The sequence below is a fragment of the Salmo salar genome, chromosome ssa14 (genome assembly GCF_905237065.1).
Source record: "Salmo salar chromosome ssa14, Ssal_v3.1, whole genome shotgun sequence".
Lineage (NCBI taxonomy): Eukaryota > Metazoa > Chordata > Actinopteri > Salmoniformes > Salmonidae > Salmo > Salmo salar.
This window is the reverse complement of record NC_059455.1, coordinates 12,184,880-12,208,784: the sequence shown is the minus strand read 5'-3', so window position 1 is coordinate 12,208,784 and position 23,905 is coordinate 12,184,880. Positions and strand designations below refer to the sequence as shown.

At 42.3% G+C, this 23,905-nt stretch overlaps 1 protein-coding gene across 8 annotated transcripts in view; it reads left to right on the top strand.

The window, feature by feature from the left end:
- The window catches only part of LOC106568969 (CMP-N-acetylneuraminate-beta-1,4-galactoside alpha-2,3-sialyltransferase), an 88,807-nt gene that overhangs the window by 48,877 nt on the left and 16,025 nt on the right, over positions 1–23,905 (top strand). For all 8 annotated transcript variants that reach the window (XM_045693888.1, XM_045693887.1, XM_045693886.1 and 5 more), the window contains 3 exons: positions 5,806–5,869; positions 5,947–6,042; positions 6,259–6,445. In XM_045693888.1, the coding sequence (XP_045549844.1) occupies positions 5,806–5,869; positions 5,947–6,042; positions 6,259–6,445 (347 nt within the window). The remainder of the gene's footprint in view (positions 1–5,805; positions 5,870–5,946; positions 6,043–6,258; positions 6,446–23,905) is intronic.

Sequence of the window (23,905 nt, the reverse complement as noted above, 5' to 3'; positions counted from 1 at the left end):
TGGGGGGGTACGCGCAATGCCGTCGGGGGTACGCCAAATAAAAATGTGATTCACATGTTATATATTTTCTAAAAAAAATGTTTTTTAAACTTTGCTTTTTTTTGTCATATTTTTCAAACAGTCCATTTATATTTCTCAACGGGGCTATACATTTGAGTGAGGGTTTTTTCTCACCCGAGTAGTCTCGTTTCACTGCCAAAACTAAAATCGAACCATCTAGTGCTTAGCGAAATAACACAATGTCAAATACAGGTAGCCTAGTCAAATAATGAACATCCAATCACATTAACCGTTACTCTTGCGGGAATTCCACTAACGGTCCGTATGTAGCCAAATGTAGCTACTGCTCATGTTGGTATCTGTACTGATGGCACAAAAGCCATTTGCTCCCGACGCCACTTGGGCACACTGCAGCATCCACCGAGAGGCTCTTGCTGCCAAGGGAATGCCTGACAGCTTGAAAGAGATTTTGGACACTACAGTGAAAATTGTTAACTTTGTTAATGCATGGCCCCTGAACTCTCGTGTATTTTTGCAATGATATGGTCAGCGACCATGTAGCGCTTTTTACAACCTACAGAAGTGCGCTGGCTATCAAAGGGCAAAGTATTAACACATATTTTTGAATTGGGAGACGAGCTTAGTTTTCTTTACTGACCATAATTTTCACTTGTCTGAACGCTTGCATGATGACGAGTTTCTCATTCGACCTATCTGGGGGATGTTTTTTCTCGCCTGAATGAATCTAGGATTACAGGGACTCTCCGCAACTATATTCAATGTGCGGGACAAAATTGAGGCTATGATTAAGAAGTTGGAGCTCTTCTCTGTCTGCATTAACAAGGACAACACGCAGGTCTTTCCATCGTTGTATGATTTTTTTTGTGTGCAAATGAACTCAAGCTTAAGGACGATGTCAAATGTGATATAGCGAAGCACCTGAGTGAGTTGGGTGCGCAATTACGCAGGTACTTTCCTGAAACGGATGACACAAACAACTGGATTCATTATCTCTTTCATGCCCTGCCTCCAGTCCACTTATCGATATCTGAACAAGAGAGCCTCATCAAAATTGCAACAAGCGGTTCTGTGGAAATGTAATCAGAAGCCACTGCCAGATTTCTGGATTGCGCTGTGCTCAGACTATCCTGCCGTGGCAAATCGCGCTGTTTAGACACTGATGCCCTTTGCAACCACATACCTATGTGAGAGTGGATTCTTGGCCTTCACTAGCATGAAAACTAAATACAGGTACAGACTAGACTGTGTGTGGAAAATGATTTAGACTGACTCTCTCCAATACAACCCAACATTGCAGAGTTAACCTCTCTTGGGTAGGGGGCAGTATTTTCACGTCCGGATAAAAAACGTACCCGATTTAATCTGGTTATTACTCCTGCCCAGAAACTAGAATATGCATATAATTGATTTGGATAGAAAACACCCTAAAGTTTTCTAAAACTGTTTGAATGGTGTCTGTGAGTATAACAGAACTCATATGGCAGGCCAAAACCTGAAGATTCTATACAGGAAGTGCCCTCTCTGACCATTTCTTGGCCTTCTATAGCCTCTTTTATCGAAAACAGAGGATCTTTGCTGTAACGTGACATTTTCTAAGGCTCCCATAGGCTCTCAGAAGGCGCCAGAATGGGGAATGATGACTCTGCAGTCCCTGAGCGAAAAACAGTAGGGGTTTTGGATAGTGGTCGATCTGAGAACAATGAGACTGGGGGCGCGCGCGTGCATGTGAAGACACCATTTTCTTCTTTCAGTCTTTGAACGAAAACAACGTCTCCCGTTCGGAATATTATCGCTATTTTACGAGAAAAATTGCATAAAAATTGATTTAAACAGCGTTTGACATGCTTCGAAGTACGCTAATGGAATATTTTGAAATATTTTGTCACGACATGCGTCCACGCGTCACCGTTCGGATAGGGACCTTGAATGCACGGACAAAACAGAGGATATTTGAACATAACTATGGATTATTTTGAACCAAAACAACATTTGTGGTTGAAGTAGAAGTCCTGGGAGTGCATTCTGACGAAGAACAGCAAAGGTAATCCAATTTTTCTTATAGTAATTCTGAGTTTAGTGAACGCCAAACTTGGTGGGTGTCAAATTAGCTAGCCGGTGATGGCGAGCTATCTACTCAGAATATTGCAAAATGTGCTTTTGCCGAAAAGCTATTTTAAAATCTGACACCGCGATTGCATAAAGGAGTTCTGTATCTATAATTCTTAAAATAATTTATGTTTTTTGTGAACGTTTATCGTGAGTAATTTAGTAAATTCACCGGATGTTTTCGGTATGTTTGCTAGTTCTGAACGTCACATGCTAATGTAAAAAGCTGTTTTTTGATATAAATATGAACTTGATTGAACAAAACATGCATGTATTGTATAACATAATGTCCTAGGAGTGTCATCTGATGAAGATCATCAAAGGTTAGTGCTGCATTTAGCTGTGGTTTTGGTTTTTGTGACATTATATGCTAGCTTAAAAAATGGGTGTGTGATTATTTCTGGCTGGGTACTCTCCTGACATAATCTAATGTTTTGCTTTCGTTGTAAAGCCTTTTTGAAATCGGACAATGTGGTTAGATTAACGAGAGTCTTGTCTTTAAAATGGTGTAAAATAGTCATATGTTTGAGAAATGGAAGTTATAGCATTTTTAAGGTTTTTGAATTTCGCGCCACTCGATTCCACTGGCTGTTGACTAGGTGGGACGATTTCGTCCTACATACCCGAGAGAGGTTAACCTACCAGTCAAAAGTTTTAGAACACGTACTCATTGAATGGTTTTTCTTTATTTTTACTATATTTTACATTGTAGAATAATAGTGAAGATATCAAAACTATGAAATAACACATATGGAATCATGTAGTATCCAAAAAAGTGTTAAAGTGGAAATATATTTGAGCTTCTTCAAATAGCCACCCTTTGCCTTGATGACAGCTTTGCACACTCTTGGCATTCTCTCAACCAGCTTCATGAGGTAGTCGCCTGGAATGCATTTCAGTTAGCAGGTGTGCTTTAAAAGTGGAAGTACATATTATGTCAAGAACAGCTCAAATAAGCAAAGAGAAACAACAATCCATCATTACATGAAGTTCAGTCAATATGGAAAATGTCAAGAACTTTGAAAGTTTCTTCAAGTGCAGTCGCAAAAACCAACAAGCGCTATGATGAAACTGGCTCTCATGAGGACTGCCACAGGAATGGAAGACCCAGAGTTACCTAAGCTGCAGAGGGTAAGTTCATTAGAGTTACCAGGCTCAGAAATTGCAGCCCAAATAAATGCTTCAGATTTCAAGTAACAGACACGTCTCAACATCAACTGTTCAGAGGAGACTGCGTGAATCAGGCCTTTGTGATCGAATTGCTGCAAAGAAACCACTACTAAAGGACACCAATAATAAGAAGAGAATTGCTTGGGCCAAGAAACACGAGCAATGGACATTAGACCGGTGGAAATGCGTCCTTTGGTCTCGAGTCCAAATTTGAGATTTTTTTTGTTCCAACTTCCGTGTCTTTGTGAGACGTCGTGTGGGTGAACGGATGATCTCTGCATGTTTATTTTCCACCGTAAAGCATGGAGGAGGTGGTGTTATGGTGTGGGGGTGCTTTGCTGGTGACACTGTGATTTATTTAGAATTCAAGACACACTTAACCAGCATGGCTACCACAGCATTCTGCAGCGATACGCCATCCCATCTGGTTTGCTCTTAGTGGGACTATCATTTGGACAAAGACCCAACACACCACCTGGCTGTGTAAAGGCTATTTTACCAAGGAGAGGGATGGAGTGCTGCATCAGATGACCTGGCCTCCACAATCCCCTGACCTCAACCAAATTGAGATGGTTTGGGATGAGTCGGATCGCAGAGTGAAGGAAAAGCACCCTGCAAGTGCTCAGTATATGTATGAACTTCTTCAAGACTGTTGGAAAAGCATTCCAGGTGATGCTGGTTGAGAGAATGCCAAGAGTGTGCAAAGCTGTTATCAAGGCAAAGGGTGGAGCTTTAAAAAATCTCAAACATAACAACATATATTTTGATATGTTAACACTTTTTTGCTTACTACAAGATTCCATATGTGTTATTTCATAGTTTTGATGTCTTCACTATTATTCTACAATGTAGAAGATGATTAACTAAAGAGCAAAATGATGTATTTCTTTGTGCCCTGGTCCTGTAAGAGCTCTTTGTCACTTCCCATGAGCCAGGTTGTGACAACTCTCACTCATTCTTATGTTTTAATAAATGTATTATATTGTGTGTGTGTGTGTGTGTGTGTGCAAGCTTACAATGATTGCAAAAAAAAAACAGGGGATACGCACCTGGAGGTTGACTGTTTGAAGGGGTATGGGACTGTAAAAGTTTGGGAACCACTGGCCTAGACAACTGAGCAGACCATAATGATCTCTTTAAGAGACACCTAGAATAGATAGCTATATTATAAAGTTGAGTTATTTCTGGCCTGGGTGCCGTTATGTTCTTTGGAAATCCCTAATGATTCAATAAGCATTGTATATTTGTATGTATTTCTTCATGTCCAGTCTCACTTGTCTCCCTTTACCTTGTGTAAACTCTGCACTACAGCAGCACGCTGTAGCAGAACATTGAGATCATGTTCAGTGACATCTCCAACCCCTCCTCCACATTTCAGCTGAAGATTTTCCTCGCCAGAAAAGTGTACTTCAAGACGACGGCCATTTATCTGAGCTGCCGCCTAGACATACTTGGCTGAAGTGTTTATCCTGCGTGCTAATAACAATTAGCCGCCATGTCTCTCCTCTTCGAGAAACCTGTCCCAATTTTTTTTTTCTGGGGGGGTGGGGATTTCACCCTATTGAGTCGGGTGTGGTCTGGTCCTCTGTTTATGCTGACCGGGATGATGCTTGATGCCAGACTTCGACGCCGCGTCCAAACAATGGGCCACTGCTCATTTTGTGATGTTTAATCACGAGGCTCGTTAGAGGTGATAAAGCCTTCTGCATTACTCTTGCAAGAAGCAAAGGAGATGCCTACATGGGGTTGTGGTTGAGCCTAATGACATTTCATATCAGTTGTTTAGCAAATGGATCCAGCACGCAACTGAAATGTGGTTATACAAGCGAGTGATTCATTTGGATAATACCTTGTTGGATAAATTGGACACACAACCTAGATATAAATCTCCCAATCTATGGTAGACCTATGACTAATATGAGAAGGAAAGAGTCAAGAGGTGCTAGTGGGCTGTGTGGGGGTGGGAGGGTGCGAAGACATGTCTTAAACACCAGAGTCATGACTCCGCCAGAATACCCTCTGGAACATGGCAGGAATGCACGCTATGGCTAAACAACCCCGTATCTCACACCACCAGACCCAGTTCCACGTCCACACTGAGAGAGCCCTTGCACAGCACACTTCAACCGGGAGAATGTGCTTGTTTGAAAACGGCATTCCTCACTGAGGGGTTTTATGGGCAGCGTTTTTTTTCCTGAAGTGCCATTTCACCCGGATTCATCCGTCCTGAAAGGGCTGATGGTTTTCCAATTTTACTGTCACTGGGCCTGTGGCTTATCCTTATCTGTAATTTTAATAAACGGTTAGGAACGTTTTCTCCTCCAGACCTTCTCCCAAGGACCACCTAGCTTGCTACATTGTTTTCTGGGCGTTGAAGTCCTCGACAGTTTGTTATTAAAGAGGAGCTATTAATCCTTTTCATGAGGGGTTTTGTCTGTGACCTAGCAAACAACAATGAACTGTAGTTGATATCTAAACTGTCTTTTTCTCTCCCGTTTCATTTTGCAGAAAGAATCATAGACCGTATTCTAACTGCCACAAAGAACTATGGCTTGGGTGAAGACCTTGACAGGTAATTGCCATGGGAATTAAGTAGCGCACTCGTGTGCGGACACACTTTTTAACCCCTCAGATGTTCTTCTCTTTCAGTCATGGTTGTAAAAGATGCATTATTGTGGGCAATGGTGGTATCCTGGCCAACAAGTCTTTGGGCTCGCGCATAGATGATTACAACATTGTGGTGAGGTGAGTCTACTTCCAATGGAAGGGCAACATGATGCCAGTTAAGAGGGTAAAGATGATAGTTCTGCTGAATGTCAGTTCCTCCTCTTGAACTCTTGACACTGGTTAGACTTTAATGGACTTGGGGTTAGTTTGGTAGCCTGGGTGCCAGCCGCAGATTATGTTATGATGTCAACACACAATGTATTCGCCCCCATAGCATTTCTTCTCTAACCGCAGGTTGAACGATGCTCCTGTGACTGGTTTCAGCAAGGACGTGGGCACCAAGACCACCATGCGCATCACCTACCCCGAGGGGGCCATTCAGAAGCCTGAGCGCTACGAAAAGGACTCGCTATTCGTGTTCTCCGCCTTCAAACCGCTGGACTTCAAGTGGCTCAGACAAATGGTCTTCAAAGAGAAACTGGTGAGGCATACCTCAAGGCTGACTGTTACCTTTTTTATTAATTTGGACCGCTAAGAAAAAGTTAGTTGGTCATGTTTGTTAGTGGTTGGGTGCACTTCCGCTGCCCTAAAAGAGTATGCATTCTTCTGCAAAATGTCCAGTCCCACCTCCTTTCTAGGTCTCTTGCATTGCTTCTCCATCTGTCATAACATTAAGGCGACCACATAAACTTGAATCCCACTGGATGTTTTGGATAGTTTGAGTGCTTTCTGTGGCACCACGTGACTAGGGGTGTTTTAGAAAAGCCGTTATGGTCATAGATATACGTGCATCTTCTGTTGCAGTCATTTGCTCGTCTTGTGACATTTAGTGGATGTGGTTATGGGTTCTCACAATACTTTCCCATTTCCTCATGATTATGAATAACAGGGTTTAAATTGTGCTTTATTGAAAAACCAATCTGAGCAAATGTTCTCTCCACTTTTCATTCTGCCCTGGTGAGAAATAAAACACGATTTTCCCATTTAAGGACCTTTGTCCTTTCTTTTGACGAGCCACTGACTGCCATGCTTGAGTGACAGCCTGCGAATTGGCCTCTTAATCCGAGGGTCTGGCTGTCTGAATGAGCTTTTCCTTATCTCTGCCAGGGAGAACGGCAGACAATCCTGTATCACTGAAAGAGCTTGCACAAGCACTCTCGTCAGTTACTCTACCACAGTCAGAGTAGGGTAGCTAAATTCAAGGACATTTGCAGTCTCTCCAGATGGAGTAAAAAATTGTGTCTGCTGTTGAACTTGCCGGTCAGGCATTCAATTTTGGCCGTGTTGAGTTTCTCCCAATAGTGGGCTGCTAAATTTCTGAAGGGATTCTTCTGGTAAATCTGGCAATCCAGCGTCTGGGACATCCACTTCCTATCCAGCACAGCTTTGTGACTTTCAGGGACCAGCAGGAATTTTTACTAGGTGACATTTGTCAAAATACAAGACTCTGGAGAGATAAGAGGGGTTAATAGGAGGGAGAGTGAGAAAGAGGGGGTAAAATTAGGGTAAGGGAGAGGGCCATAAGAATAAGGGAAAACGTAAAAGAGTTGGCTGTTCGATGGTGCCTTTGAATTGGGCAGATTTGTCTGGACTGTCAGCTGGTAAGTAGCGGGGACAGTGGAAATGGCGGACATGGAAAACATTTATCTGATCTCTGGCTCCTCACAGATCAGCCTTTGATCTGCAGGGAAAGGAATACTTTCACTCATTAAATAAATCACTGGTCAGAAGTCCTCTGTCTTCCATGACGGCACTGTAGTTGGGATGCATGCACGCACACACGCTTAACTCAGTCACACCAACTCACTATTTTGGGTCGAACGTGCCTCATGCAGCTCAATGTAACTCACAAACTATAGGTGTTGGTTAACACTTTTACATTGCTACTAATGTACAGTGCCTTCAGAAAGTATTCATATCCCTTGACTTCTTCCAATCTTTTTTGTTTTACAGCCTGAATTCAAAATTGATTACCTTCATTTTTTTCTCATTGATATACACACACTACCCCATAATTACAGTAAAAATAGGTTGTTAGACATTTTTGAAAATGTATTGAAACTTAAATACAGAAGTGTTCACACCCCTGAGTTAATACTTTGTAGAAGCACATTTGGTGGCAATTACAGCTGTGGGTCTTTCTGTGTGAGTTCTAAGAGCTTTCCACACCTGGATTGTGCAACATTTACCCATGTATTATTTTCAAAATTCAAGCTCTGTCAAATTGGTTGTTGATCATTGCTAGGCAACCATTTTCAGGTCTTGCTATAGATTTTCAAGTAGATTCAAGTCCAAACTGAAACTCTGCCACTCCAGAACATTCACTGTCTTCTTGGTAAGAAACTCCAATGTAGATTTGGCCTTTTTTTTAGGTTATTGTCCTGCTGAAAGGTGAATTAATCTCCTAGTGTCTGGTGGAAAGCAGACTGAACCAGGTTTTCCTCTAGGATTTTGCTTGTGTTTAGCGCCATTCTGTTTCTTTTTTATCCTGAAAAACTCCCCACTATGCTGGAAAATATGGAGAGTAGTACTCAGTAATGTGTTGTATTGGATTTGCCCCAAACATAACACTTTGTATTAAGGACAAAAAGTTAATTGCTTTGCCTGACAGGATGCATGTTTTGGAATAAAAAATTAAAAAAAACTTAATTCCACTTTGACATTACGAGTATTGTGTGTAGCCCAATACCCCCAAAAATCTAAATGTACATTTTAAATTAAGGGTGTAACACAACAAAATGTGGAAAAATATAGCCTAACCTATACAAATGTGAATTCAGCAGCTGACCTTTTATTGAAGCTGCAGAAATTCCTGACAACCACAACACTTGGCTCCTGAGTGGCGCAGTGGTCTAAGGCACTGCATCTCAGTGCAAGAGGTGTCATTACAGTCCCTGGTTCAAATCCAGGCTGTATCACATCCGGCCGTGATTGGGAGTCCCATATGGTGGTTCCCAATTGGCCCAGCGTCGTCCGAGTTTGGCCGGGGTAGGCCGTCATTGTAAATAAGATTTTGTTCTTAAACGGTTTAGGATAGGGGGCAGTGTTTTCACGGCCGGATGAAAAACGTACCCAATTTATACTGGTTACTACTCTTGCCCAGAAATGAGAAGATGCATATTATTAGTAGATTTGGATAGAAAACACTCTGAAGTTTCTGAAACTGTTTGAATGGTGTCTGTGAGTATAACAGAACTCATATGGCAGGCAAAAACCTGAGAAAATTCCAAGCAGGAAGTGGAATATCTGAGAATTTTAGTTCTTCTTTTGATTCTCTATCGAAACTACAGTATCTGTGGGGTTACGTTGCACTTTCTAAGGCTTCCGTTGGCTGTCTAAAGCCTTCAGAAAGCGGATTGAGCCTTCTCCTGTCTCTGGGCAGAGTATAGTAGCTCAGTTTCTCAGTGGTCTGCCTGGGGACAAAGAGATTGGATATGCGCGTTCCCGCGAGCATGCTGTTTTTTCTTTTCCTCTATTGTCCGGTTGGAATATTATCGCTATTTTACGAGAAAAATACCATAAAAGTAGATTTTTAAACAGCGTTTGACATGCTTCTAAGTACGGTAATGGAACATTTTGACTTTCTGTGTCTCGAAATGTGCTCGCGCGTTACCCTTTGGATAGTGACCTGAACGCACGAACAAAACGGAGGTATTTGGACATAAATATGGATTATTTGGAACAAAAACATTTTTTTTTGTGGAAGTAGCAGTCCTGGGAGTGCATTCTGACGAAGATCTGCAAAGGTAATACAATATTTCTAATACTAATTCTGATTTTAGTTTTCCCCGAACTTGGCGGGTGTCAAGCTATGTACACATAGCTCGCCGTGATGGCGAGCTATGTACTCAGAATATTGAAAAATGTGCTTTCGCCGAAAAGCTATTTTAAAATCTGACACAGCGATTGCATAAAGGAGTTCTGTATCTATAATTCTTAAAATAATTATGTATTTTGTCAACGTTTATGATGAGTATTTTTGTAAATTCGTCGGACGTTTTTGGTGCGAGTACATGTTCTGAACATCACACGCCAATGTAAAAAGCTGTTTTTGGATATAAATATGAACTTGATTGAACAAAACATACATGTATTGTATAACATAATGTCCTAGGAGTGTCATCTGATGAAGATCATCAAAGGTTAGTGCTTCATTTAGTTGTGTTTTGGGTTTTATTGACATATATGCTTGCTTGGAAAATGGCTGTGTGATTATTTTTGTCTATGTACTCTCCTAACATAATCTAATGTTTTGCTTTCGCTGTAAAGCCTTTTTGAAATCGAACAATGTGGTTAGATTAACGAGAGTCTTATCTTTCAAATGGTGTAAAATTGTTGATTGTTTGAGAATTGAATTGTGGTATTTTAGTTGTTTTTGTATTTCGCGCCATGCGATTCCATTGGCTGTTGGCTAGGGGTCCCGCACAACAGGTCGGACTTGCCTAGATAAAAAATATTTCAATATTGTGATGTACAGTTGAAGTTGGAAGTTTACATACACTTAGGTTGGAGTCATTAAAACTTGTTTTTCAACCACTCCACAAATGTCTTGTTAGCAAACTATAGTTTTGGCAAGTCGGTTAGGACATCTACTTTGGATACCACAAGTCATTTTTCCAACAATTGTTTACAGATAGATTATTTCACTTATAATTCACTGTATCACAATTCCAGTGGGTCAGAAGTTTACATACACTAAATTGACAGTGCCTTTAAACAGCTTGGAAAATTCCAGAAAATGATGTCATGGCTTTAGAAGCTTCTGACAGGCTAATTGACATCATTTGAGCCAAGGCCTGCCTACCTTCAACCTCAGTGCCTATTTGCTTGACATAATGGGAAAATCAAAAGAAATCAGCCAAGACCTCAGAAAAAATTGTAGACCTCCACAAGTTTGGATCATCCTTGGGAGCAATTTCCAAAGGCCTAAAGGTACCACGTTCATCTGTACAAACAATAGTACGCAAGTATAAACACCATGGGACCACGCAGCCGTCATACCGCTCAGGAGGGAGATGTGTTCTGTCTCCTAGAGATGAACGTACTTTGGTGCAAAAATCCCAGAACAACAGAAAAGGACCTTGTGAAGATGCTGGAGGAAACAGGTACAGAAGTATCTATATCCACAGTAAAACGAGTCCTATATTGACATAACATGACATTGACATGAAAGGCTGCTCAGCAAGGAAGAAGCCACTGCTCCAAAACTGGCATAAAAAAGCCAGACTACGGTTTGCAACTGCACATGGGGACAAAGATCGTACTTTTTGGAGAAATGTCCTCTGGTCTGATGAAATACAAATAGAACTGTTTGGCCATAATGACCTTTCGTTATGTTCGGAGGAAAAAGGGGGAGGCTTGCAAGCCAAAGAACACCATCCCAACCGTGAAGCACGTTGCATCATCATGTTGTGGGTGTGCTTTGCTGCAGTAGTGACTGGTGCACTTCACAAAATAGATGGCAACATGAGAAAGGAAAATTATGTGGATATATTGAAGCAACATCTCAAGACATCAGCCAGGAAGTTAAAGCTTAGTCACAAATGGGTCTTCCAAATGGACAATGACCCCAAGCATACTTCCAAAGTTGTGGCAAAATGACTTAAGGACAACAAAGTCAAAATATTGGAGTGGCCATCACAAAGCCATGACCTCAATCCTATAGAACATTTGTGGGCAGAACTGAAAAGGTGTGTGCGAGCAAGGAGGCCTACAAACCTGACTCAGTTACACCAGCTCTGTCAGGAGAAATGGGCCAAAATTCACCCAACTTATTGTGGAAGGCTACCTGAAACGTTTGACCCAAGTTAAACATTTTAAAGGCAATGCTACCAAATGCTGACTGAGTGTATGTAAACTTCAGACCCACTGGGAATGTGAGGAAAGAAATAAAAGCTGAAATAAATCATTCACTCTACTATTATTCTGACATTTCACATTCTTATAATCAGTGGTGATCCTAACTGACCCTAAGAAAGGGAATTTTTACTCGGATTAAATGTCAGGAATTGTGAAAAACTGAGTTTAAATGTATTTGGCTAAGGTGTATGTAAACTTCCGACTTCAACTGTATGTACTGCCACTGAGCACAAAGTGAGGCATTACAGTAGTTAAAGGGTTATTTTGGCAATGAGGTTACAGGTCGTTTTAACGAGCCAGCACTAACTAGCGTTACCCATAGACTTCCAGTCATTGCGCCGCTATTATGCTTAGTGTCTTTTTAAGTGTTTGTTGCTTGACAAATGAGGCCCATCATTGTTGTGAATTCCTGTTGATGAAAGATTATCCAAGAAGCTCTGTTCGCTCCTAGAGCTAGATTAGCATCGAACGCATACATTCCGTCTGTTGCGGCAAACAGTTTCTCTTTGGACGTGTTTATTCTTTGGCAGGTAAATAAAAAGCAACGTCATTTAGATGTTCAACCAGACATTCAACTAATATCAGGTATTCACGTTCATTCAATTACCCTGAGTAGGTATTTCTCTACGCATGATATGGGGGAAATGAATGATGAGATGCGGTCCGGTCTCCAAACATGATTAATTCTCTCAGTAAACAACCTGTAACCCTGGTAACAAGGTAGTCAGTCAGATAACTGTTGACTGGAAACTGTAATCTTCTGTTTAGTCATTTTGGGAACCCTCATCAAAAGACAAGTAATCCTGTTGATTGAATATTATCGTCACTTCATTGCTACCGGAGTAACTGCATCATAAGGGACCTAAACTATTGCAGTGGAAATATAACACACTTTGTATGTCTTTAGCGACTGCGGCTAGCAAGCCCCTTTGTGCTGTCATGTTTTTAACCCCTCACATTTTCACCTTGTTAATACCAGTTGGCAGGTTGTACAACGGTAAAGCCATGAGTAACTGTACAAAGAAAACAAGCTTCAGAAAACTCATGTTTTTGGACTCCTGTTACACTAATCCCTACACATAGCCAAGCCCTGTGCACTCTCTCCTTTTTTGTCTGGCCCACAGGGAGACTTGTATGTAACTTTGAACAGTTGCTCTGTGGGAGCTTTGATGTCTTTGGTCTGGCGGGGGCTCCTTTGTGTGGCGTGGGCGCTCACAGGTGGAAGGAATGCAAGGCCCTTTCAGGATGCCTCTCTCACCAGGTTTGAAAGGGACGGTTTCTCACTGCTTCTTTTATGTGGGTGGGAGGTGCGCTTTCGTAATAGTGCTTCTGAAAGTGACTCTCACCTGTGCTGTCATAGCCGTCCCCTTTTCTCCCCTCTCTCCTGGCAGAATTGTTTTGATGAGTGACTGACACCTCTGAATGTAATGTCTTTTAAAGGTTGGAGAGTTTACCAACATTTCTTGCCCAGAGGGAGTTGGAATTGACATAATAAAAGTGTAATGACGGCCGATTGTACTATTTTGGGTATTTTTTTAAAGCTGATCTTAACTTTCTTTGTACATAATGTTTTCACCATCGTTTCTATGACTGAAAGAGCTTCTGGACCATCAGAACGGCTAACACTAACCTCGATTTGGACGAGGACTTCTACTTCACTGAGTTGGAGGCGAATGACATATTCATTATTCCGGACGTGGCGTTGATCCCCGACACTCGTAGAAGGCGAAGACTGCGCTATATAGGTGGGCGCACGGACACCCTGGTGAGACTATGGCGGCGAATGAATAAATCGCCTCTACCCTCTGTTCTATTGGCGAATGTGCAGTCGTTGGAGAATAAATTGGACGAGCTTCGCTCAAGACTATCCTATCAACGGGACATAGACTATGCTTCTTGGAGTCATGGCTGAACAAGGACATGGATAATATAAAGCTATCTGGTTTTCTATGCATCGGCCGGACAGAACGGCAAAGTCCAGTAAGATCAGGGGTGGTGGCTTGTGTCTCTTTAACAACAGCTGGTACGGAATCTCTGATATTAAAGAAGCGTTAAAATACCTCCATGATAAGCTGTAGACCATACTATTTACCAAGAGTTCATATTATTATTTTTTTGTAGCTGTCTATTTACCACCACAAGCCAATACTGGCACTAAGACCGCATTCAACAATCTGTATAGGGCCATAATCAAACAAGAAAATACTCATCCAGAGGCGGCGCTCCTAGTGGCAGGTGATTTTAATGCAAGAAAACTGAAATCCATTTTTACCTAATTTCTACCAGCATGTCACCTGTGCATCTAGAGGGATAAAAACTTTGGATATCATTTACTCCACACCCAGAGACTCATACAAAGCTCTCCCCCACCCTTATTTGGCAAATTGGACCTTAACTCTTTCCTCCCGACAAGCAAAAACTCAAACAGGATGTACCAGTGACGTGCTCTATTCGCAAGTGGTCCGATGAAGCGGAGGCTAAGCTACAGTACTGTTTTGCACAGACTGGAATATCTTTTTACATTCATTTGACAGCATTGAGGAGTTTAACATATCAGTCACCGGCTTCATTAATAAGTGTATCGATGACATTGTCCCCGCAGTGACCATACATGCATACATATTCCAACCAGAAGCCATGGATTACAGGCAACATCCGCACTGAGCTAAAGGCTAGAGCTGCCGCTTTCAAGGAGAAGGACACTAATCCGGACGCTTCTAAGATATACCCTTGCCCTTGGAACCATCAAACAGGCAAAGTCTCAATACAGGACTAACATCGAATCCTACTACATTGGCTCTGATGCTCGTCGGATGTGGCAGGGCTTGCAAACTATCATGGATTACAAAGGGAAACCCAGCTGAGAGCTGCCCAGTGACGCGAGCCTACCAGAAGGGCTAAATGCCTTTTTTATGCTTGCTTCGAGGCAAGCAACACTGAACCATGCGTGAGTGCACCAGCTGTTCTGGGCGACTGTATAATCACGCTCTCCGTAGCCGATGTGAGTAAGACCTATAAACAAGTTAATGTTCACAATGCCGGATGGCCAGATGGATTACCAGGATGTGTACCCCCGAGCATGCGCTGGCTAGTATCTTCACAGACATTTTCAATCTCTCTCTGACCCAGTCTGTAATACCTACATGTTTCATGTGAACCACCATTGTCCCTGTGCCTAAGAACACCAAGGTAACCTGTCTAATTGACTACCGCCCCCGTGGCAACATTTGTAACCATGCTTTGAAAAGGCTGGTCATGGCTCACATCAACACCATCATCCCAGAAACCCTGGCCCCACTCCAATTTGCATACCGCACCAACAGATCCACAGATGACGCAATCGCTGTTGCACTCCACATTGCCCTTTCCCACCTGGACAAAAGGAACACCTACGTGATAATGCTGTTCATTGACTACAGCTCACTGTTGAGCCCTCCAAGCTTATCACTAAGGTAAAGACCCTGGTACTGAACACCTGCATCTGGATCCTGGACTTTTTTGACGGTTAGCCCCTAGGTGGTAAGGGTAGGGAGGAAGTGAGGCCCTGGCAGAGTGGTGCCAGGAAAATAACCTCTCAACGTCAAAAAATCAGAGGAGCTGATCGTGGACTTCAGGAGACTGCAGAGGGAGCACGCCCACATCCACAGTGGAGAAGGTGTAAAGCTTAAAGTTCCTTGCCATACACATTACTGACAATATGAAATGGTCCTCCCACACAGACGGTGTGGTGAGAAGGCTCAACAGCAGCTCTTCAACGTCAGGAAGCTGAAGAAATGTGGCTTGGCCCATAAGACCCTCACAAACTTTTACCGATGCACCGCTGAGCACATCCTGTCAGGCTGTATCACCTGGTACGGCAACTGCACTGTCTGCAACCTCAGGGTTGTGCGGTCTGCCCAACTCATCACCAGGGGCACACTGCCTGTCCTCCAGGAAATCTACAGCACCCTTTGTCACAGGAAGGTCAAGAAGATCATCAAAGACCTCAGCCACGCGAGTCACGGCCTGTTCACTCCTCTATCATCCAGAAGGTGAGGTCAGTACAGGTGCATGAAAGCTGGCACAGAGAAGCTGTTTTTCAGTTTCTATCTCAAGGCCATCAGACTGTTAAATAGTCATCACTAGCCGCCCTCCACCCGGTTACTCTACCATTCACCTTAGACTATGTGCATAGTCATACAACACCGGTCACTTTAATGTTTACATACTGTTTTAACCACTTCGTATGTACAGTGTATTCGGAAAGTATTCAGACCCCTTGACTTTTTCCACATTTTGTTATGTTACAGCCTTATTCTAAAATGTATTAAGTTGTTTTCCCCCCTCATCAATCTACACACAATACCCCATCATGACAAAGCAAACAGTTTTTTTTTAGAAATGTTTGCAAATGTACAAAAAAATCCAAAATAACGGAAATTACGTAAGTAATCAAATTGTATTAGTCACATGCGCCGAATACAACAGGTACAGTGAATTGCTTACTTACGAGCCCCTAACCAAAAATGCAGTTTCAAAAAAAGATGGATAAGAATAAGAGATAAAAGTAACAAGTGATTAAAGGGCGGCAGTAAAATAACAATAGCGAGACTGTATACAGGGGGGTACCAATACAGAGTCAATGTGCGGGGGGCACCGGTTAGTTGAGGTAGTATGTACATGTAGGTAGAGTTATTAAAGTGACAAGGCATAGATGACAACAGAGAGAAGCAGTGGCGTAAAGAGGGGGGGGGGGGGCACTGCAAATAGTCTGGGTAGCCATTTGACTAGTTGTTCAGAAGTCTTATGGCTTGGGAGTAGAAGCTGTTTAGAAGCCAACTGAGTTGCAAAGAAAAATCCATATCTTAGACTGGCCAATAAAAAGAAAAGATTTAGATGGGCAAAAGAACAGACACTGGACAGAGGAACTCTGCCTAAAAGTCGCCTCTTTACTGTTGACGTTGAGACTGGTGTTTTGCGGGTACTATTTAATGAAGCTGCCAGTTGAGGACTTGTGAGGCGTCTGTTTCTCAAACTAGACTCTCTAATGTACTTGTCCTCTTGCTCAGTTGTGCACCGGGGCCTCCCACTCTTCCTATTCTGTTTAGAGCCAGTTTGCGCTGTTCTGTGAAGGGAGTTGTACACAGCATACGAGATCTTCAGTTTCTTGGCAATTTCTCGAATGGAATAGCCCTCATTTCTCAGAACAAGGAATAGACTGACGAGTTTCAGAAGAAAGGTCTTTGTTTCTGGCCATTTTGAGCCTGTAAATCAAACCCACAAATGCTGATGCTCCAGATACGCAACTAGTCTAAAGTAGGCCAGTTGTATTGCTTCTTTAATTAGCATATCAGTTTTCAGGTGTGCTAACATAATTGCAAAAAGGTTTTCTAATGATCAATTAGCCTTTTTAAAATGATAAACTTCGATTAGCTAACACCATTGGAACACAGTAGTGAAGGTTGCTGATAATTGGCCTCTGTACGCCTATGTAGATATTCCATTAAAAATCTGCCGTTTCCAGCTACAATAGTAATTTACAACATTAACAATGTCTACACTGTATTTCTGATAAATTTGATGTTATTTTAATGGACAAAAAATTAGCTTTTCTTTAAAAAAAACAAGGACATTTCTACGTGACCCCAAACTTGTGTGTGTTTGTAAAACCAGGAAAGACACATTGAGTCTATCAAGGGAAGCCTGGCCAAGAAGGCAGCAACAATCAATAAATTACAGAATTCAAACATACAACAATTCAACAACATGATCCAGCCAAAAAAAAAGCATTTACACTCCTTTGTAACATAGTCTCCCATCAAAATGTTTCATTCATTCAGTGGCACTAACATATCTAGATGTAGCATGGATTGTAGACTATTCCATGCCTCTGGTGCACAAGACGACAAGGCAGTCTTGCATAATACTGTAAATGTCCTGGGGACTCTAAGTAGCAACCACCTAGCAGACTGGGTGTGGTGAAAGAGACCAGACTACGGAGGTAAAGAGGGATTTTACCCTAAAGGGCTTTGTAGATGAACACTAAAAAGTAGCTTTCTGTGCATTCAAAGTGAGGTCCAACCCACTGTTTGGTACAAGGTGCAATGGTGGGTGAGGGACTTGGCATTTGCAAAAAAGTCCAGACAGAGGAGGCTGCATGCATATACAAGAAGACACCATAATCAATTACAGAGAGAAAAGTGGCCTGAACAAGCTTCTTTTTAGCCATAAGCGGGAAGCAAGCCTTATTACAAAAATAAAAACCCAATTTCAATTTAAGCTTCGTCGCAAAATTATCCATATGAACTTCAGAGGACAACTTGTCATCCAACCATATACCTAGGTATTTGTAGGATGACTCTCTTTCAATGGATAAGCCACCAGATTTGACAACGCTAACCTTCTCTGGCTGAGTGCAAGCTCTGGTAAAGGTAATTTTGTTATTTAACCTGTTGGGGCTAGGGGGCAGTATTTGCAAGGCCGGATAAAAACTGTACCCGATTTAATCTGGTTACTACTCCTGCCCAGAAACTAGAATATGCATATAATTAGTAGATTTGGATAGAAAACACTCTGAAGCTTCTAAAACTGTTTGAATGGTGTCTGTGAGTATAACAGAACTCCGAGTGTTTTCTATCCAAATCTACTAATAATATGCATATTCTAGTTTCTGGGCCAGAGTAGTAACCTGTTTAAATTGGGTACGTTTTTCATCCGGCCGTGAAAATACTGCCCCTAGCCCAGACAGGTTAAGTGGTCACTAACAGGTTAAGTATATTTAAAACCTTTTTTTTTTTTTACTTTTACTCAAGTAGCATTTTACTGTATGACTTTAACTTGAGTAGTTTTCTATTAAGATATTTGTACTGTAACACAAGACAATTCGGTACTTTTTCCACTACTGCACCCAGTCACTACAAAGATACAGTACAGGCGTCCTTCCTAACTTTCAGAGGCCAATGGTGACTTTACAACAGTTTAGAGTTTAATGGCTGTGATAGGAGAACACTGATTGATTAAAATTGTAGCCACCATACTAACTTAATTGACAGAGTGAATAGAAGTAAGCCTGTACAGAATAAACCTATTCTAAAACATGGGTCCAGTTTGCAATAAGGCACTAAAGTAAAACTGCAAAAAATGTGGCAAAGAAAGGAACTTTATGTCCTCAATACAAAGAGTTATGTTTGGGGAAAATCCAACACATCACTGCGTACCAATTCATATTTTTAAGCATAGTGATGGCTGCATCATGTTTTCCTAGAGACACTGGGAGACAAATTCACCTTTCAGCAGGGCAATAACCTATACACTGAAGTTGCTTACCAAGATGAAATTGAATGTTCCTGAGTGGCCTAGTTACAGTTTTGACTTAAATCGGCTTGAAAATCTATGGCATGACTTGAAAATGGCTGGCAATGCTCAACAACCAATTTGACAGAGCTAGAAGATTATTTTTAAATAATAATGTGCAACTATTGTACAATCCAGGTGTGCAAAGCTCTGATTTACCCAGAAAGTCTCACATCTGTAATAACTGCCAAAGGTGATTCTATCATGTATTGACTCAGGGGGTTGAATACTTATCTAATCAAGATTTATTGTTATTAAAAATATATATATATATTTGTAATACTTGTTTAAAATGTTCTACCACTTTGTCAGAGTATTTTGTCAATTAAATCAATTTTAAACCCACTTTGTAACAAGAAAATGTGGAAAAACACTATACAGAAACATTTACCTACCAGTAAACAAGGATTAAGAACATTAGCCAAGCAGTATCTGTGTATATGCAAGATGTCAAATCCAGATTATTATAAACAAAGCAGAATCAGTAATTTAGCCTGCTAACTTTTGATACACCTTCAGATGTAGGCTAGCTCTTAATTCCCTGGTTTTGACAGAAGACTGAGTTATTGAGAATATCTTGATGGAGAGGCTTCTGAATATTATTTTGATAATTTGCTAAAGTACTCATTTAACTGCTATGAGAACCATGCTGTAGGTCTGCTGTAGTCTATTTGCTGTAAGTAAACGGCTCCAGACTCTGCCAGTGGAACAAGGGTTGTCTAAAGACACCCTCTAAACCGCTCTGAGGCCACATAGTTCACACAAGTCCTCCTTTGGCTCGGAATGCTGTTAAGTGTTCCCATTGTTTTCCCTGTTTGCCGTCATGGGAGTGCGAAGGCACGGGTTTCACACACCGGATAACCCCGGCACGACCGGGAGAAGGGAAACTGACGTGACCCCCAGAGAGGGCAGAGGTCGTAGTGCGTGTCAAGAAAAGCAAATTGGCAAATGCTTCAGATTTCTCCTGAACAAAGGAAGAAAGAATCTATGTACCTCATAGAGTTTGGGTTGTTTTGGATTTTTGGTAACTGGAACCTTGGTCTGTCTGGCCAACCTGGTTTTCTCGTGGCAAGAGCCCTTCAAAAACTTTCTCCCCCCCCTTCATATTTCTTTCTCAAGTTCCTCCTCCGTGGGACATTGTGATGAGACACTGTGAACCTCGTAAACTCTGAGTTAAACATGTACACAGCGCTAATGACCTCCAGACAACCTTAATTGGGTTTGTTTGTAGCTTGGTGCTGCTATTTAGACCTTTAGTTACACTTAGTAGTACATTCCTGTGACCTGCTCTAGCCTGGTCCATAAACAAGTCCTGACGACTACCCCTTCAGTGATAGCAGATCGGAAGGAACCTGAATGGTGCAAGCAAAAAGGCAGAAACTTTCCTAAGCCCATTGGAAGCCCAGCACCTATTGCTTACAGGACATCTACAGTGTATCGGGTCCTTCCAGACCTTCAGAACATCTAAAGAGTAGCCTACTGGGAGGGGGTATGGGGTTGTTTTTGGACAGGGAGTCAGTGTCCATCTCTCTGGTGTGCTCTTACCCTTTCCAGCTTGGTCCAAGGTCTCGCCTAGCTGCTTGTGGCTGGGCGCAGGGTGAAGCGTGTTTTGTTTTTATTTGCATAGAAGGGCCTTATGACCATCTGTGTATGGCCTGCAGGTGTGAGCTGTTCAACTCGCTTGCTTGCCCTTCTTTCCCTCTCTCGCCCTTTAGCCTTTTCTCCATGATCTCCCCCTCTCATTCGGTCCCTCAAGCAATGGTTGTGAACTAGAACATGCACAGTGTAAAAATAGCTAATTTTACTTTAACAGCGTGGGTTCCAGAGGTTTATCTACCTCGGCTATACATGAACTGAAATGCAAACAGGAAGCCGTAGAGGCTAGACATCTCCAGGGTGTTTTACTGAGGCCTATTGAGGAGCAGAGCTTAACTTCATCACTTCAATTGTACATCTATGGAGTGAATGCACCACAGGAGGTTGGTGGCCCCTTAATTGGGGAGAACAGGTTCGTGGTAATGACTTTAGTGGAGTGCTATCAAATACATCAAACATGGTTTCCAGGTGTTTGCTGCCATTCCATTAGCTCCGTTCCGGGCATTATGAGCCGTTCTCCCCTCAGCAGCCTCCACTCGAAATGCACAGTATGTTATATCATTGTGTTTATGTGTACGTGCACATTATGTACTTGCCTCCGAAGCACCTGGGGCTACTATTAGGCATCTAATGGTATTTCTATGTGCTTTAGAGATGATTTGTTATCATATACACTACATGGCCAAAAGTATATCTCTCTGTGTGTTGTCTAGGTGACAGGCAGGAAGCTATATGGTGTGTGTGTGTGTCTAGGTAAGTGTTGCGACCAAGTATTTTTACACGCTTTCACACTCGGCGGCCCCGTTCTGTAACCTTGTGTGGGCCAACCACTTCGCAACTTGAGCCGTTGTTGCTCCGAGACGTGTGGCTGAAATAGCAGAATCAACTCGTTTAAAGGCGTGTCCACATACTTTTGGCCACATTGTAGAGGGATGTGTGGGCCGTAGAGGTTGAACGTGTTATCGCTGCGATTACACATCGGTCAGGAATGTACAAACCTTTTGAGATAGTCTTCCATATACTTCAGGTGTTTAGATGCTTCTGTTACTCCGCAACTTTTTCCAGCGAGGGATTTAGAAATCTTCTTGGGGGTTTTGGATCTTGTGTTAAGTGACATTCAGTCTTTTCAATACGACTGTCCTTGAGCAACACTTTCATCAGACTGTTGGTTGCAAGAATTTTTCCTATTCAGATCGATTCCCCCCCTTCTTGGTACACAGCTCTATTCTTCCCCGGCCTGGCATTGTCTTGCTTTAATCCTGCCCTTGACTCTTGTGTAGGTTGATTTGTATTTTCTTATGACTTGGGAACTTGGGACTAGACAGAGCCACTTACCAGAGGCTCTGTTGTAGAGCGCTCACATAGGTTGATTTGCCAGACTGCCAGTGAATGTTTTTCAAGTATCAGACTATTTGTGGAAAGTCACAAACCGTATCCAGCCATTCCTTTGATGGTGATCAACAGAAATAGTTAGTCTCCAGAAAAAAAACACACCACTTGACATTTCGATATGATTTGTTAGGTCTACTCAACATACTTTCCCAGAAATGCTCCCATTTTATAAAATTATCTCCTCCGGGTCAATGGTGTTTACCATCCATACACATTATGTTTTCCACAGACGCCTGTTTCTCATCATGGGAAAAGTGTTTACCTTACCAAGTCTTACACCTGTTTTTTGATTGTTGTTGAACTGTTAGGCAGTTAGAGCAGATGCCTTTTGGAAAGTCATTTCATATCATCTATTTGTTTTGTAACTCAGATTTGTTAAACCAAGCGGCCTTTGTTTTTTTATGCTGTGTTGAAGAGAAGATTTAGAGATTGAGTCAGAGGCTAGACTGAGGGAAGAGGCCAAGAAAGTTAGTGAAGGAAAGAGTGAGGTGAGAGAGAGCGAGAGAGGATGACTACCCTCTTGCTGTGTGACGTTTATAGAGTGATTTAACATTGGGCTGGCACGCTGCGGGGCTAGTTTAGAGGGTCACCGGCAGGAGTGACATCCATTGACTGGTGCAGGAGGAAGGCGACTTGGCCAAGAAGCCTCACTCACCCGCTGGGTTTTGGGTCGGCTCAGTTACACATCCCACCGCAAGGGAAGAAAGCGGGCGGTCGTTAGCCTAACTCTCTTGTATCGCTTACGGGCTCAACGATCAATCAGGTTCCCCTTTCTCTCCGCAAAGTTGAAATTCCCAAACTGGAATGCTGGTGGGAGTTCTGGCCTCGTGCCAACCAGAGAAGACAGCTGGGGAATGTGGAAGATTTTGAAATAACCAGAGGCTTGAATGGGAAAAATCAGACCCTGGCACAGACACCACAATGAGGACATAGAATAGGAATGTGAGCATTGATCTCACTGAGATGACAACATGTAGTATGGACTCATTCAACACTGTGTAGCATCTTAGATGGCCATGTAATACAATGATGTTCATGTCTTTCCGTTTTGTGGGTCGGTCCCTGGGTGACAACATATTTGCTTTCGTTTTCTGGTATGTTGAAATTAAACACTGGATGTTCGGCTAGCAGGCCTGTTATAAGTCTCATTACTGTGTGACCGGTGACCCACCCATAGCTCCCATGTCTGGTTATTGAGTTAACCGGGGACCCACCCATAGCTCCCATGTCTGGTTATTGAGTTAACCGGGGACCCACCCATAGCTCCCATGTCTGGTTATTGAGTTAACCGGGGACCCACCCATAGCTCCCATGTCTGGTTATTGAGTTAACCGGGGACCCACCCATAGCTCTCATGTCTGGTTATTGAGTTAACCGGGGACCCACCCATAGGTGCCATGTCTGGTTATTGAGTCATTCCCCCTTTTCGACCTTTAAGATATGACCAAGAGGCGACATCTGTCAGGGCACACAGCCTTGTGCACGCACTTAAAGTAACTGTGCAGTGTTTCCAGATTTGCTGAATGGGTGTAGACAAAGAGGGCTCTCCAATAGTAGTACCAAAACATTGAAAGACTGTTCTCAAAAGTGAGTTTACAAGTTGATCAACTTTCAAAGCAGAATTACTTTCCCATTGTTTCCTCAAATGCGGTGTATTGTATACCATGTTGTAGCTCTGAGTCTCTACTTTTATCCAATGTAAAAAATAAAAAAAATTCTAATGTTGCTACATAAGACCGACTCCAGGTGGTGAGTCACATTT